Here is a 15,877-nt window from a genome sequence, read left to right on the forward strand (position 1 = left end):
GGATAAGGGTGGGGGCAGTCAGGGGACAAGAGGCTGGGAGGCTTAGATAGGGAGTGGAGTCCTGAGGGGCAGTTAGGGGCAGGGGTCCCAGGAGGGGGCAGTCAGGGGACAAGGAATGGGGGGAGGGTTGGGGGTTCTGGGGGGGCGGGAAGTGGGAGGGGCAGGGGCGGGGCTAGGGCGGGGCTCCTCCCGTCCTCTTTTTTGCTTGCTGAAATATGGTAACCCTAGAAATATTTAACAGCCTCAGAAATTCTTGCTGTTCAGAAATGTTTCCTGGTATTCAGCCTACATTTTCTCATTGCTAAATTTCACCGCTTTACTCTTAGACCCTATGGACTCTCTTTAACAATTCCTCTCTCTACAAGGCAAATGCTTCAAGGAGGATGGGATGAAATGAGATGAGATGGCATAGATGCTAGCCAGAGAGAGAAAGAGATGTGAATGGATGGAAGAAAGAGCGATGAATAAGAGAGACAGAAAGATGGATGACAGACAAGCCCAAGTACTCTGTGGCAAGGCCCTCTGGTTTCAGCAAGCCTATTGTTTAGCAAAAGGGAAATTCTGTGGCAGCATCAGATCATATTGTTTTTAAATGGACATGTTCATTGAACAAATAATGCCATCAGCACCGAGCCCTCTGGATTATTTTTGGGACCCAGATTGTGAATTCCTTACACACACTGAATAGTATCTTGCTCCATATGTAGCCCCATTGAAATCAATAGGGCCATCTGTGAAGTAAGATTCTACTCAATAAGAGGAATGTACTCATAATCTGCCCCTTTGACATGAAACTTCATTCATGTTATGGTGCCCTTAATTTTTATTACTTTCAGTGTACTGCAGAATTTTGTATTGTGTAACTGTATAGGAGAGGGTGTTGGGGGAAGCTGGAGGTTTTGACAGTTGGGTAGGAAGCAGCTGGGGATCTGAGCACCTGGGAAGGAGTAGGAGGCAGTTTGGGATTAGCACATTAGTTGGATGTTTCTGCTAAAATGGTCCACTGTAAAGCAGTTACAAATGATGGTGTAGCACCCATAAGGGAATGTCAGGATTACATTTAGCTGTGCCATGACTTGTTAAGGATTGAAAATCTGCTGAGGGCATTAAAGGGGGATAGCTCTGGTTGCATGGCAACAGCAGAGCTGTAAGTGCTCTCAGGATATGTCTACTCTGCCATGTAAGCCCACAGTTAGTGGGACTCGAATCTGCAGACCCTGGGTTTGCAAGCCCAGGGCTTGAGCATCCACACACATTGGTGACCACAGGTTTACAGTTTGTGGATTTGGGCCCCAAATCTGGAGATCCAGCATCCACACTGCAGCACACAGACCTGAGTCAAACCATCTATCCAAGCTGCCTGGTGCTCTCCCTCACCCTCCCAGTTGTTGCCACTCTAGCCCTTAGTTCATAATGCAGTGTGGGAAAACTTGACTGTCCATCCTGCTTGTCACAAGAAGCTGTCACAACCCACCAAGTTCCCAACATCTTGCTGAGCCGTCTTTTGGGTCTGCATGCTCCAGGCAACTGGAGACAGCATCGTGGCAGAGTCACCATTTGAAGAGCTTCTCTTGCTTGTGCTTTCACTCCTGTTTCACCAAATGGGCAGAGCTTCAATGAGATAATGGTGGACATTCTGGCAGCATTTTCTGACCCACCAAAGGCATCTGGAGGAGGAGTCGGAGGAGGAAGAAGACACAGTCATTGAGCACTTGAACTGGCTGATGCTGCTTACAACTCTCAGGATAGCCACTGATGCCACCTGTGTAGACTAGCACTTCTGGATCCACAAGCACAGACTGGGCCACAAGCACAGACTGGTGGGACCATATGGTCATGTGGACCTGGGATGACCAGCAGTGGGTCCAGAACTTTCACATGAAGAAAGTTACATTTCTGGAGCTTTGTGAGCAGCTTGCCCCGACTCTCCAGCATCAGGACACACATATGAGGGCAGACAATACCAATCCAGAAGCAGGTTGCTATAATTGTCTGGAAGCTGGCTACCCCACAATGCTACAGGCCAATTGCTAACCAGTTCACCATTGCAAAGTCAACTGAGGGTAAAGTGGTGGCAGAGGTTTTTGAGGCAATCAGGCGTGCAGTTTACACCAAGGTGGCAGTCATAAAAGATATTCCAAAAGTATCTGCTGATTTTGAGAAAATGGGGTTTCCAAATTGTGCCGGGGCACTGCACTTGGCTCTCTGCTCTTGGCCCCACTCTGTGGAGGGGTCTCTGGGCAGAGGGCACTGGGCATAATGGTTTGTGGGTGGTTAAGTGTGGGGCACTGTAGTTCTCAACCTGCGGCCCAGAAAATAATCAATATGCAGCCCACAATGATAAATAGGTTAAGAACCACTTCACCAAAGATTCACCAAAATCTGGCTGTGCTCCTGTGACCAACTAGCAAGGACTTCTTCAAGTCGGTGGCCATAACAAATACAGCGGAAGGTTCACTCAGCGGTCAGAATAAAATGGAAGAATTAAATCCCGAGCAGCTATACTTGAACCAGGGAGTGACTTTCATTTTCTGGGAGTTGATTGGCCAATCTTGGGACTCCTAATCCCGGATCCAAATCTGCCCCCAACTGTTGCAGCCCCAGCCTCAGCCCCCTTACCCCTGTCCGCACACACACCCCAGCCGCGGCCCCACTCCCGGCTCTTGGGAAGGGGGGCATGGACAGAGGTAAGGGAGGGCACGGCCATGAAAAGTCTGGGGACCCTTGGAGTAGCTGTTTGGGCTAGGGCTGGAGCCTGGGCTCTGAGACCCTCCCCCGTCCAGCCTGAGTCTGAACTTCTACACTGCTATTTTTAGCCCTGCACCTCAAGCCCCTTGAGCCAGAGTCAGTTGGCCTGGGCTCTGAGACTTGCTGCTGCAGGCTTTTTTTTTTTTTTTTCTGTGCAGATCTACCCTAAGAGACAAACCTGAACCTGAATCTTTTGTAGACTGTTCCAGGAAAAGCTGCCAAGGGAGATTTAATTGTTTGCAAGTACTCTGGCTTAGGGAGTTAGAGGACCTTCACATGGACAAAGGCGCCCTTTAATACCTGCTAAGGGATGAAGATTTAAGAGAAGTTGTGACTCTCTGGGTATTTCTGGGTCAAGTCACAGTAAAACTGCAGCTAAACGCCTTTTCACTTTAGTCAAATATATAAGAAGCTACTTACATGAGCAGGAAGAGTTGGAAGATCAGGGATTGTCTGCACTGGTGGCATTAAAAGATAAGATTTTATACCTCATTGCTACAACAATAGAGTAGCAAATGGAAAGAACTGATGAAAGATCATTCAGAAACAGTACAGTGAAAAATTAAAATAGAATGAAATAATGAAAAAAATTAAAACCAGCCCCCTGCTGTGAAATTTGTCACCCCACCCCAGAAAACAAAACCAATTTTAAAGAAAGACTCATAGACTTTAAGGTCAGAAGGGACCATTATGATCATCTGGTCTGACCCCCTGCATGCTGCAGGCCACAAAACCGTCCCTACCCCTTCCCTTGACTCTGCTGTTGAAGTCCCCAAATCCTGTGGCTTAGTGACTTCAATTGGCAGAGAACCCTCCTGCTAGCGATCCCTGCCCCATGCTGCGGAGGAAGGCGAAAAACCTCCAGGGCCTCTGCCAATCTACCCTGGAGGAAAATTCCTTCCCGACCCCAAATATGGCGATCAGCAAAACCCCGAGCATGTAGGCAAGAGTCTCCAGCCTGACCCTTGTTAGCCATTATACTATTTACCTGCCATGGCTCGGTATTCCTTGGCTAATATCATGTTTTTCCATTAAACCATTCCCTCCATAAACTTATCTAACTTAATCTTAAAACCAGACAGGTCCTTCGCCCCCACCATTTCCCTCGGAAGGCCGTTCCAATATTTCACCCCTCTGACGGTCAGAAACCTTCGTCTAATTTCAAGCCTAAACTTCCCCACGGCCAGTTTATATCCATTCGTTCTCGTGTCCACATTAGTACTAAACTGGAATAATTCCTCTCCCTCCCTTGTATTTATCCCTCTGATATATTTAAAGAGAGCAATCATATCCCCCCTCAGCCTTCGTTTTGTCAGACTAAACAACCCGAGCTCCTCTAGTCTCCTTTCATACGACAGGTTTTCCATTCCTCTGATCATCCTAGTGGCCCTTCTCTGTACCCGCTCCAGTTTGAGTTCATCTTTTTTAAACATGGGAGACCAGAACTGCACACAGTACTCCAAATGAGGTCTCACCAGCGCCTTATACAACGGAAGCAGCACCTCCTTATCCCTACTAGATATACCTCGCCTAATGCATCCCAAGACCGCATTGGCTTTTTTCACCACCACGTCACATTGTCGACTCATAGTCATCCTGCGGTCTACAAGGACCCCTAGGTCCTTCTCCTCCTCCGTTACTTCTAACCAATGCGTCCCCAGCTTGTAACTAAAATTGTTGTTAGTCATCCCTAAATGCATCACCTTACACTTTTCACTATTAAATTTCATCCTATTTCTGATACTCCAATTCACAAGCTCATTCACATCTCCCTGCAGAATATCCCTATCCTCCTCCGAATTGGCAACGCCTCCCAGCTTCGTGTCATCCGCAGACTTTATCAGCACACTCCTGCAATCGGTTCCGAGGTCAGTAATAAATAGATTAAATAAAATGGGTCCCAAAACCGAACCTTGAGGAACTCCACTGGTGACCTCCCTCCAACCTGACAGTTCACCCTTCAATACGACCCACTGCATTCTCCCCATTAACCAATTCCTTATCCACCTCTGGATTTTCATATCGATCCCCATCTTTTCCAGTTTAACCAATAATTCCTCATGCGGTACAGTATCAAACGCTTTACTGAAATCAAGGTATATTAGGTCCACCGCATTTCCCTTATCTAATAAGTCCGTTACTTTCTCGAAGAAGGAGATCAGATTCTTTTGGCACGATCTGCCCTTCGTAAAACTATGTTGTAATTTATCGCAATTGCCATTAACCTCAAGGTCCTCAACTACTTCCTCTTTTAGAATTTTCTCCAGCACCTTGCACACTACAGATGTTAAACTAACAGGCCTGTAGTTACCCGGATCACTTTTTTTCCCTTTCTTGAAAATAGGAACCACATTAGCTATTCTCCAGTCTAACGGAACCACCCCCGAGTTTACAGATTCATTAAAAATTATCGCTAATGGACCTGCTATTTCCCGCGCCAATTCCTTCAATATTCTCGGATGAAGATCATCCGGTCCGCTCAACTTAGCCCCATTAAGGTGTTCAAGTTTTGTTTCTACTTCGGATACGGTAATCCCCACTCCTGTATCCCCCTCTGTCACGCTGCTAGTATCCCTAATACCTTCATTGGCCTCATTAAACACCTACGCAAAATATTTGTTGAGATATTGTGCCATGCCTAGATTATCCTTAATCTCCTCTCCTGCTATAGTCTTCAGTGGTCCCACTTCTTCTTTCTTTGCTTTCTTCCTATTTATATGGCTGTAAAACCTCTTACTATTGCTTTTAATTCCCCTCGCAAGGTCCAACTCTACATGGCTTTTGGCCTTTCTCACTCTATCTCTACATTCTCTGACTTCACTAAGGTAAGTTTCCTTACTGATCCCTCCCCTCTTCCACTCTTTGTACGCTTTCTGAATGAGCCCTTGATGGTGTGGCTGATGTGGTTGGGTCCTCTGATGCTGTTGCCAGAGTAGATATGGGGACAGAGTAGGCAACGAGGTTTGCTACAGGGATAGGTTCCTGGGTTGGTGTTTCTGTGGTGTGGTGTGTAGTTGCTGGTGAGTATTTGCTTCAGGTTGGGGGGTTGTCTGTAAGCGAGGACTGGCCTGCCTCCCAAGGTCTGTGAGAGTGAGGGATCATTTTCCAGGATAATCTGATCTACAACCTATCCATTAATCTGGGCTTGAATAGGGACTGGGAGTGGCTGACTCATTACAGAAGCAGCTTTTCCTCTCCTGGAATTGACACCTCCTCATCTATTATTGGGAGTGGACTACATCCACCCTGATTGAATTGGAACTGTCAACACTGGTTCTCCACTTGCGAAGTAACTCCCTGCTCTCCATGTGTCAGTATATAATGCCTGCATCTGTAACTTTCACTCTATGCATCCAAAGAAGTGAGGGTTTTACTCATGAAAGCTTATGCCCAAATAAATCTGTTAGTCTTTAAGGTGCCACCAGACTCCTTGTTGTTACTGTTGTAAGTGATCAGATAGAGAAAGAGCAGAAGCTGGGGAATGGAAGCTAAGGCAGTTGCATATAATTCTGTGCAGTCGCCTTATACACAGAGCACTGGTCAGAGAGTAAAGCAGCACTTCCTCCCAAGGGAAAAGGAGTCTCCCATGCTGATGAATGAGGTAAGGGAACTAAAGGCCAGTATTGATGCAATCTAAGATGTGAACGCTGAAATTAACATATTAAAGCAAGCTGTCCGGAACTGTGACAAAAGAACTGATAATGGTATGAGCAGCCCTGCAGCCATGAAGCAAGCCCAGAGAAGAGGCAATCTGACAGAGGCAGTACTTGCTATCACTGTTTCAGATATGGCAGGAAAAAACACTATCAGTCGAGATGAGGTATAGGAAAAGCAGAGATAAAGCTGATACTGTGTCTGATTTACCAGGAGCAGCCTGCAGTTGCTGCTCCTGAGGGAATTCTGAGCCAAAAACATTTAAAATTCTCCACACAATATTTTAAAATTCTGCAAATTTTATTTGTCAATAAATAAATGTGGAGACTCCAGCATGGCAGTGGGGAGCACAGGCCACTGGCTGCATGGAGGAGGGTAATCACCCTGCAGCCCTCCCCAGGACATGGATTCTGCAGTGAGGCTGCTCCCAACCCTGACACAGCGCAAGGGCTGGGCCGGTCCCAGAAATACACCTGGGGCCCTTTTCCTCCACGCCAGGCGCACCAGGTGTGGGCAGGCAGGCTCAGCCCGGCAGGATCCAAGTGTGGAGGGGCTTAGTGTGGGGGGATCCAGGTGTAGAATGAGAGGGTTCTGTGTGGTGCAATCTGGATGTGGGCAGCTGAGTGAGGTGTCTGGGTGTGGGGTGGGATCTGGATGCACAGGGCTTGGTTCGGGGGTTCTGGGTGCAGGGGCAATGGGATTCTGAAAGGGGTCTAGGCAAAAGTGGTTGCGGCTCAGCGGTGCAGTCTGGGTGTGGGGGACTCAGCAGGGGGGATCCAGGAGAACTTGGTGGGCTGGGGGTCTGGGTACAGCTGGTTGGGGCTCAGTGGGGAAAGGTTCTGGGTGCAGAGGCTCACCAGGGTGGTTCAGGTGCAGGGGAGGTGGGGGGCCGTTGGGGTGGTGAGGAGTTCTGTGACACTGCCACAGCCCCAGGGCCAGAGGATTTCTCTGCCAATGCCATGGCCCCAGGGCTGGAGGAGCTGTGCCCTCCCTCTCTTTTGCAATAACGAACACCTAGCTTAAATAGCCAAATGGCTTGGAATCTGGAGGTTCATTGTAGCGTGAGTGTACTGTATTTTCTCAGAACATCATGTGTTTAACATGTCCCTCCAAAAGCGATCAAATTTAAATTCCTGAGCATGCCCCTGGTGGGTGGAAAATAATATCTCAGGGACACACCTTAGAAAGCTTGAAGAGTTATTGTAGAAGTTGGGCTTGATTTTAACACTGCCATTGGAACTGAAATCCCTTCCAAGGGATGGATTGAAGTCTAGTTCCAATTAAGCAAAGATGATCACATCTTGATGGTTCCTGTGCTGGCCAAATTAGAGATCATTGGCTACAGAGTTATTGAGGAGATAGTCAAACACCGCTGCTGCAATTTACCTGAAGAGGCACCAGCCCCTAGCCTCATTAACAATATGAAATGTGTTCTTTCCTCATGTTGGCAGTTTGATAACTGAAGTATAATTAAATGCAGTAAAAAAACACACACAAATGCAGCATAAAAACATTCACAAATGCAGCTTGCTCATGTCCCATTGCTGCTCCATCCTTTTAAAGCAGGCATACACAACATGTCCCTGCCTCCACAATCAGAGAATCCCCTTTGATTATCCCTCAACAGACCTTCACTTCTTAAAGGGCAAAGGCAAATCGAATCCTGACATTCGCTTATGTGTGCCACACTCCCCGCTCTTATGTTAGGAGCATGTACTGGGCCTTTAAGAGCAGAGCACATGTTAGCGGGAACTGGATTGGGGCTAGTGAGAACTGGCTGGAGGCACTCCATAGTCAGCTTTACCAACTACACAGCTAGGAGCACATGGCTTCCCTTTGTTTTATGTAGTTCTGTTTTAGTTCTAATAAAACCTTACTTCTATATCCAGACTGTGCCTCCTTCTTACGAAACCACAAGACAACACATTGTAAATGTAATGTCGTCCCAACATTTATATTAAAAAAAATCTAACATACAGTCCATCCATTTGACTTATTAGTAGTCATCCACGAGTTCCACAAGTGCATGGTGCCGCTCTCTTACCAAGTGGCAGAGTACTTGTCAGGAACCTTTCAGAGAAAGGAGGGAAAGGCAAATTAAGATCCTAGTGGGAAGATAAGATTCATGTAGTACTTGAAAGAAAAGGGGATAGCTTAGTCTATGAAGTAAAAGCAGAAGATGAAAAAGGATGTGTTAGAGTTCTTCACTGCAATTTTTTACTTTCCTGTGACTTCTTAGTCAGGGATATAACTCCATCTTCTAACCCACCACAGCACAAGACACAGAAAACAAGGCAAGCTAGTGCAATAAGAGATAACATAAGGACAGGAGTTTGGATTCCAATGATTCTTATAGTGAGAGTGAAGATGAACCATGTTACGTCATGGTACCAGATACTCCCCATAGCACAGACATTCAATTCAGAGGTAGAGGCCTGGGAACTGAGGATGTAGTTGATTCTGTAAACTTGAAAGCAGCTGGTCGGAGTGATAGGACATTCACACCTGCTGTAGAGAAACATGAATGCCAAAACAAGACCATGGAACCTGAAACAAGTAATGCACAAGAGGACAGATCACCAGAACAATCCACTAACATGTGAAGTCACCTGACCAGCGAGAGACGAGACCCACAGACACTGACATGTGAATGATTAGGAACACCTACTTATAAGTGTCTAAATCCAACTTTTGGACTAGTGAATGTATCATGGAGTTATCCATGTGTTTGTCACATGCCATACCAAGTGCCTATTCCTGGACCTAATCTTACATTTCTATCCAAGGCTGATGTAATATTGGGAGATGAAATATTTGATAGCTCTGGATAGTTTATAATTATGTTAACTTAGTACTGTGATGCTATATGATTGAAACATGACAATTTATATAATGAATATTGCCATTGTTAGACAATTGCAACAAATGGTGTATAAATATATCATGTATGGTGTTAATGAAAATGTTATGATTTGCTAAGTATGATTATCCTGTTTATATCCATGTATCATCACAGTATCTGAAGTTAGGAATATTGGTTATATAGATCTATATCCCAAATGTGTTTGCTCCTGGGATAACATCCCCAAGGTAATTTACATCCAATCTGGCCAGCACATTGTGAATGAACTATTCAAGTTGATGGCCCATTAAAGAACACCTAACACTCACAATGGCCCATAGAAGAAACTCCTCCTGACCCAGTGAGCCTTCCTGTGGACACCTTAGCCAGAATATGTGTAAAAGCTGCTCCTGTGAGTCTTCAAAGCATGTAAGGGTCATGTGACTCTGGATTCCATCTTGGGCCAATAATAACAAGGAAGCTCTAATCAAGGACTGATGACCCCAAGCTGTTTGGGTAAGTTCCATAGAGAAATTTGCAAACTAGCAGTTTATTCTATCACTGCTTCAAACCTGATATAAGAACTTTTCAATCTCTTGTATGTACATGATTTATTTAACCATTTTGACTCTCTTCTATTTATTTTCTCTTATAAATAAACCTTTAAATTTCAGTTACTAACAGATTGGCAGCAGTGTGATTATTGGCTAAGATCTGAGTTATATATTTACCTGGCTAAGTGGCTGGTCTCTTGAGATCAGAAGAAACCTTGGTTTGATTAAATTGGTTTTCAATAGCCACTCATCACAAAGTCTAGTGTCGGGGTGGTGAAATAAGGACTGACTTCATATTAACCAATGTGGTGAGACAGAATTTTACTTTCATTACTGGCTTGGTAGAATAACCACCAGTTTGGGGTGAGTCTGCCCCATTTCTCAGCAGCTTGTACTGAATCTGGCATCCTTAGCTGTGACCCACTGAAGCTCAGTGAAAGGTATATTTTCTAACTAGCTTGCCATATGCCCAGTAACTTGGCATGACATGGTTATAGCACTGATCATATAGGAACTGTTATTCCATAAGATATGACTATTTTGGGGAATTTGAGGTGTTCAGGACTGACTGTTCAGTTGGATAATGGAACTAAAATTGCCACAGAAGCTTTCTGCTGAATGTGACAAACTAAATTTACTTGCAGAAGGTTTCACTGTCAGTACCAGAGCTTGTTACAGAGGAAGATACTCAAAGACTAACTTGAGAATGACTGTTACAAGCCTGTGGAACTTGGATGACTGCTAATAAGTCAAATGGATGAACTGTATGATATATTTTGTTAATAGAAATGTTGGGATGACATTACATTTATGAGTGGGGAGTGTAGCACTCAGAAGTCAATGTCAGGCTTATGTTCTCCTGTGCCCTATCCCTTTAAGGACTGAAAGTCTGCTCAGAGGGTCAACAGGGATGCTCTGGTTGCAGACACAGAGATGGATGTGCTCTAAAAGGACTGAGCAGTAATGGGGCTTGTGCAAGGTGTATTTCTTTGTTTTTTTTATACTAAAGTTAATAAAACTTCAGTTTTAACTGTCCCTGGTCTGGGAGTGAAACAATGGCATAATAATTATTATCATTAGGCTTCTGAGTTAGCACCCAAATGAAAGGAATGGGTAAGTAGGCTCATCACAGAGCTATTACTACAGGCTGGCTGCAGACTCAGGCAGACATCACTCCATTGGTTTCATTCAGGTCATGTTAGGGCAAGTGGTCTTCACAAAGGCTAGAGATTTAACATTTTTTAGAAAATGAAAGCTGAACTTCTAGAGCACAATTCTGCAGCAAGGTCTGTATTGCATAGCAGTTGCATAGACAGGAATTCCCAGAGCACATGGGGCCCTGTTGACAGAGAGAGGGACAGAAAGGAAGCAGACCATACCAGATCCAGAGAGGTCACAGAACTCAGAGTGTGCCAGAGAAGAAGAGTCTGGTGGCTTTCAAGGCCTGCAGATGGAGCCCTACCAAAGTAGATGAGGTTGTGGCTGCTGGGTCTGAAGACATAGCCGGTGGCCCGTGGGTTGTTGACATCAGCCCCCTTCTCAAGCATCGCCTTCACAAGTTTGAAGTTCTTATTCACCACAGCGATGTGGAGAGCAGTCTCCCCTGCAACACACAATCACACCCCTTTTGTAATGCCAACATTGCACCACAGGGACCAGAGGCACTTCAGAGATCCACTGTGCAACCAAGGCCACTTTATTAGTAAATAACTGAGAAACCCAATGGGCAAAGTCTGGGGTGTTCAAAGGACCCTAAGGAAGTCACCTGCCCAGCTCCCATAGAATTCCAGTTGCATGTGAGTGATTAATGTCCCTGGAAAATTGCAGCCCAAACTCTTATCTCTGTTACACTGACTGTCCCAGTGACTTCAATGGATTCACCCCAGCATAAAGGAGAGTAGAATTTTGTCCATTGTTTTCACCAATACACCTTTTATTGTCTTAGCCCTAAGATAGGAGTTGCAACTGTGAAATTAATTGCTGTTAAATGAATTTCACTTGCAACTTCTCTCTCACCACTTTTCAGTGAAGTGCTTTAGTGTCTCGTTAATTCCATTTATGCTCCTGCTCATATTTTACACTTCTGTAACACTTTCCAGCTGAGGATCTCAGAGCACTTCACAAATGTTCATCAATTAAACCTCACGTTAGCCTGTTTGCAAGAGCCTGGAATCACTAGTCTGAAACTAAATGCAGCGAAATTAAGTGACTTGCTCAATAACAGGATGATGGCTAGAATTCAAGTCTCCTGACTCCCCATCCCTACTTGAGCCACTAGATCATATTCTCTCCTCCCTTGCAGTTGGTTCTGGAGTAAAAGGAGGCAACTCTTTAACAATGCACAGTGACAATACAGTTCTCGGTAGACTCTACAGAAAAAAATCCATATCCTGGTGAAAATGCAGAGGGAATTAATGAAGGTAGAATGTAATTTACAAACCCGGGAATTAATAACCCCACTCTGGAGGGCCTAGGTTTTATGTCTCATCTGGAAGATGGCCGCTCCAGCAGCACTGAATCCTCCTAACAACATGTGAGGTATTTGGGCCAGTACTGACTAATAGAGGAGACCAACCTCTAGAGAATCAATCACACCACTCCCTGGAGCTTATCTCCCTCTAGTACCACACTGGTGGTAGGTCAACCTCCGGGTCCGGCGGTAAGCAATCGATCTTCTGGGATTGATTTATCGTGTCTTGTCTAGACGCGATAAATCAATCCCGGATTGATCCCGGAAGTGCTCACCGTCGACACCGGTACTCCTGCTCCACGAGAGGAGTATGCGGAGTCAACGGGGGAGCCTGCCTGCCGCGTCTGGACCCGTGGTAAGTTTGAACTAAGGTACTTTGACTTCAGCTACGTTATTCACGTAGCTGAAGTTGCATATCTTAGTTCAAAGTGGGGGGTTAGTGTGGACCAGGCCAGAGACACTAGATTCAGTAATAATTTAGATGGAAAAGCATCTCCTACTGAATCAATACTACTTCCTCCAGCACTTAGATCTTTCCTTGGAGGTTTTCCACTCATCTTGACCCTGATTAGCTAGGAGTCCAGATATAATGATTGGATCTCAGCTTTTGGGGTGATAGTTGGGAATAGGATATCCTCCAAGGATAAAATGATCCTCTAAACGCACCCTCTTTTAAAGGACTATGGCATAGGTTTCATTTCCTGGAGATCTGTTGGGAACACAACAGCACCTATGGGTTGTTGAAAATGCAGTTAAGTGGCAGTAAAATATGACTCCCGGAAACAGATCATTTTATAAAGGGCACTTAGGAATCTGGACACAAAGCTAACAGAATTTCAGCTACTATGCCATTCCGGCAGTCTCAGCCCATGTTTATTCATCTTGGCATTCTTACCTGCATAGAATTCTGATGTCATTGCTTCATTGACAAGTTCTGGAGCTGCATCCATCAGAATCTGTGCAGCCTCCATACTATCATACAAGGCAGCCACATGAAGAGCTGTCTCCCCCAGGGCACCTGGAGAGAGAGAGTCATATATATGTGTCGTAAGTTCCTTTGCCAGCCTAGTGAGATGAATCTTACTAAGAGTAACACACTCAATCCAGAGGACTCCCTACCCTTACGCAAAGAGTGTTTTCATCCCAACCTGCCAAGATCATCCTTTTCTACTGCTTGAGAAGTATTTCCATCCTTCAGACTCAAAGTCCCAAGGCGTCCTCTCCTTGCAGCTATCCTAGACATGGACAGCATATGGAGTACCCTACCTCTTTGATGAATATCACAAGTATGGCAGGTGAGAAGTCTCTGGATGGTTTGGACATCATTTTCCTTGGCAGCCTGGAGCAAGGGAGACTCCCAGATCCTGCAACAAGAAAAATCACCAGATTAGAGCCTTATAATAAATAAGATACCCAGAGTAAACACTTTCTTCCATGTCAGCAAAGCAGTCAAAAAAACGGGATGCAGTATTTTATTACCAAGATGATAGATAGCTTAGAAATGTCTAAGAAAGCTAGACAGGCAGATGCATGTGTAATCCACTTTCTATAAGGTCAATTTCTGCATAACCAAGGGAACTGCAGTCCATTTTTAAAAAGCCTTTGTAGTCCTGATAAAAATGTCACGTAGGAAACAGAATTCTGGCTCTACTGGTAATTTATGATTCCAGGTTATTTCTACAATATTTATAAATCTTGAGTAGAAATTGCTAATAGTAGCAAAGTAACAAGTCAAATTCCCACTAATTTCCCAATGCTAGGCCACAGCATTGTCATATCTGAACATGAGTGAAACATTTCAATACATTCTTCGTATGATTGTAAAATGCTGTATTTCCATTTCAGATTCACCAGCAGATTTCATGATTATAGACCAGTATACATTGGATTAGTGATTCTTGTTAAAGCAGAGAGTTAGCTAACATTCTCATCTTTCTCGGGCACATAGAAGTACACAATCAGTGGGCATTACATAATGCTTTGGGCCTAATTCTCATTTCACACACTGGTTTTACGCAGGTGTGCCTCCACTGATTTCAATGTGGCTACTCTGGATTTACACACTTATAAATGAAAGCTGAAGAAGGCCCTTTGAATCTGGAATAGTGAAAGAACCATAGTGGACAGTTCAGGTGCTCTAGGCAAACAGAAAAGCAAGTGGAATCTCTGTTGTTTTAAGCAGGAATGCTAAAGCAGTTCTGTAATACTGAGCAGATACCCCCTCAACATCACTGACAAGGACTTTGGAACAATCAAAGAAGAAATACACAAGGGATCTACCAAGGAGCGCCGCCAGCTTTTCTGCCGCCCTAGGCGGCGGAAGGTCCCGCCGCCGAAATACCGCTGTGGTCGCCACCCCCCAAATTGTAGCACCCTAGGTGACCGCCGAGGTCGCCTAATGGGTTGTGCCAACCCTGGATCTACCCAGTTTTCACACTGAGCCCACCGAATGCCAGAACAAGACTTGAGAAGTTTCTTCAGTGCTGTGTGAATGCTCATACAGTGCAGGCATGATTGATAAAGCTCATAGTTTTTTCCCCTCACTAGACTGTCTGAGTGTTTTGATGAAAAGGAGCTCCAACTAACAGGAGAGAGGTTCAACAGCAGAGGATGCAACACTACACAGGAGGGTACTGTGGGCATGAGCTATATCATGTTAGTGGCTATGGTGAGAAAAATGTGAATAAAATAAAACAAAATAGACAAGCTCCTAGAAAACAGATTATATTGAACAAACCTGCACTGGGCAGAGTGGAGTGGCCTAGCCCAATAGATTTTTTGCATATTGAATTTCTATTCTCAGTGGAACAGCACCTTCTAACTCCACATATCTGCTTCCTGGAGGACTTGTTCTCTCAGTGCAGGATACTAGTAACTCCCGCTGACAGCAAACAAAGACCGAATACTAATATTTTGTATTTATATAGTGCCTTACATCCAAGGGTTCTAAAGAGCTTTATGAATATTAATGAATCAACCCTCAGAATACTTGTGGGAAAGAGGGAAATATTTCCCCCATTTCATAGATTAGGCAACCAATGCACAGAGAATGGAAGCAATTTATTTAAGGTCACAGAGCAAGTCAGTGGAAGAACCAAGAATAGAACCCAGGAAATTTTGACCACCAAACACCTACTCTAATCACTAGACTACACACTCTGAGCATGTCCTATTCTAAAGAGGGTTCCAATTAAGTGCCCAATCCTACATGTGATGCTAACAGATCAGGTACCAGCTCATGCCAAAGCCCCAGGCCAATTCACTTGTATGTTAGTATAGATTAAAGTGATTGTTAAATGTATAAGAGTATATTTGGTGTTGAAATTTCATGAAAACGAATGGGATGGTACGTGCATTGTTTTCACATACCTGTATCCCGTTATAATGTAATAGCAAACATTTACATTGTGTATACTCCTGTAATTAACCCATCAAATGCGAAAGAAGCCTTGTGAAATGCAAATGAAGAACTTTAACAGAAAAGTGATCAAAGCAAGTGATCTTTGTGTGTAATGATCAGAGGTCAAAGACTCTAAATGCATTCCTCACTCTCCATCATCAAAGGAAGAGCCCACCTGGGTAGTGAACCTAGCAGCTTGTTTTCTGTGA

General features: G+C 44.6%; 1 protein-coding gene across 1 annotated transcript in view; it reads right to left on the minus strand.

Moving 5' to 3' along the window:
• The window catches only part of LOC117870963 (transient receptor potential cation channel subfamily V member 6-like), a 71,310-nt gene that overhangs the window by 19,602 nt on the left and 35,831 nt on the right, over window positions 1–15,877 (minus strand). Inside the window, exons 2-4 of the mRNA XM_034758489.1 lie at window positions 13,535–13,632; window positions 13,164–13,286; window positions 11,261–11,401 (exon numbers count right to left, since the gene is read on the minus strand). Coding sequence (XP_034614380.1) covers window positions 11,261–11,401; window positions 13,164–13,286; window positions 13,535–13,632 — 362 coding nt within the window. The remainder of the gene's footprint in view (window positions 1–11,260; window positions 11,402–13,163; window positions 13,287–13,534; window positions 13,633–15,877) is intronic.

The sequence above is a fragment of the Trachemys scripta genome, chromosome 1 (assembly GCF_013100865.1).
Source record: "Trachemys scripta elegans isolate TJP31775 chromosome 1, CAS_Tse_1.0, whole genome shotgun sequence".
In the NCBI taxonomy this organism is placed as follows: Eukaryota; Metazoa; Chordata; order Testudines; family Emydidae; genus Trachemys; species Trachemys scripta.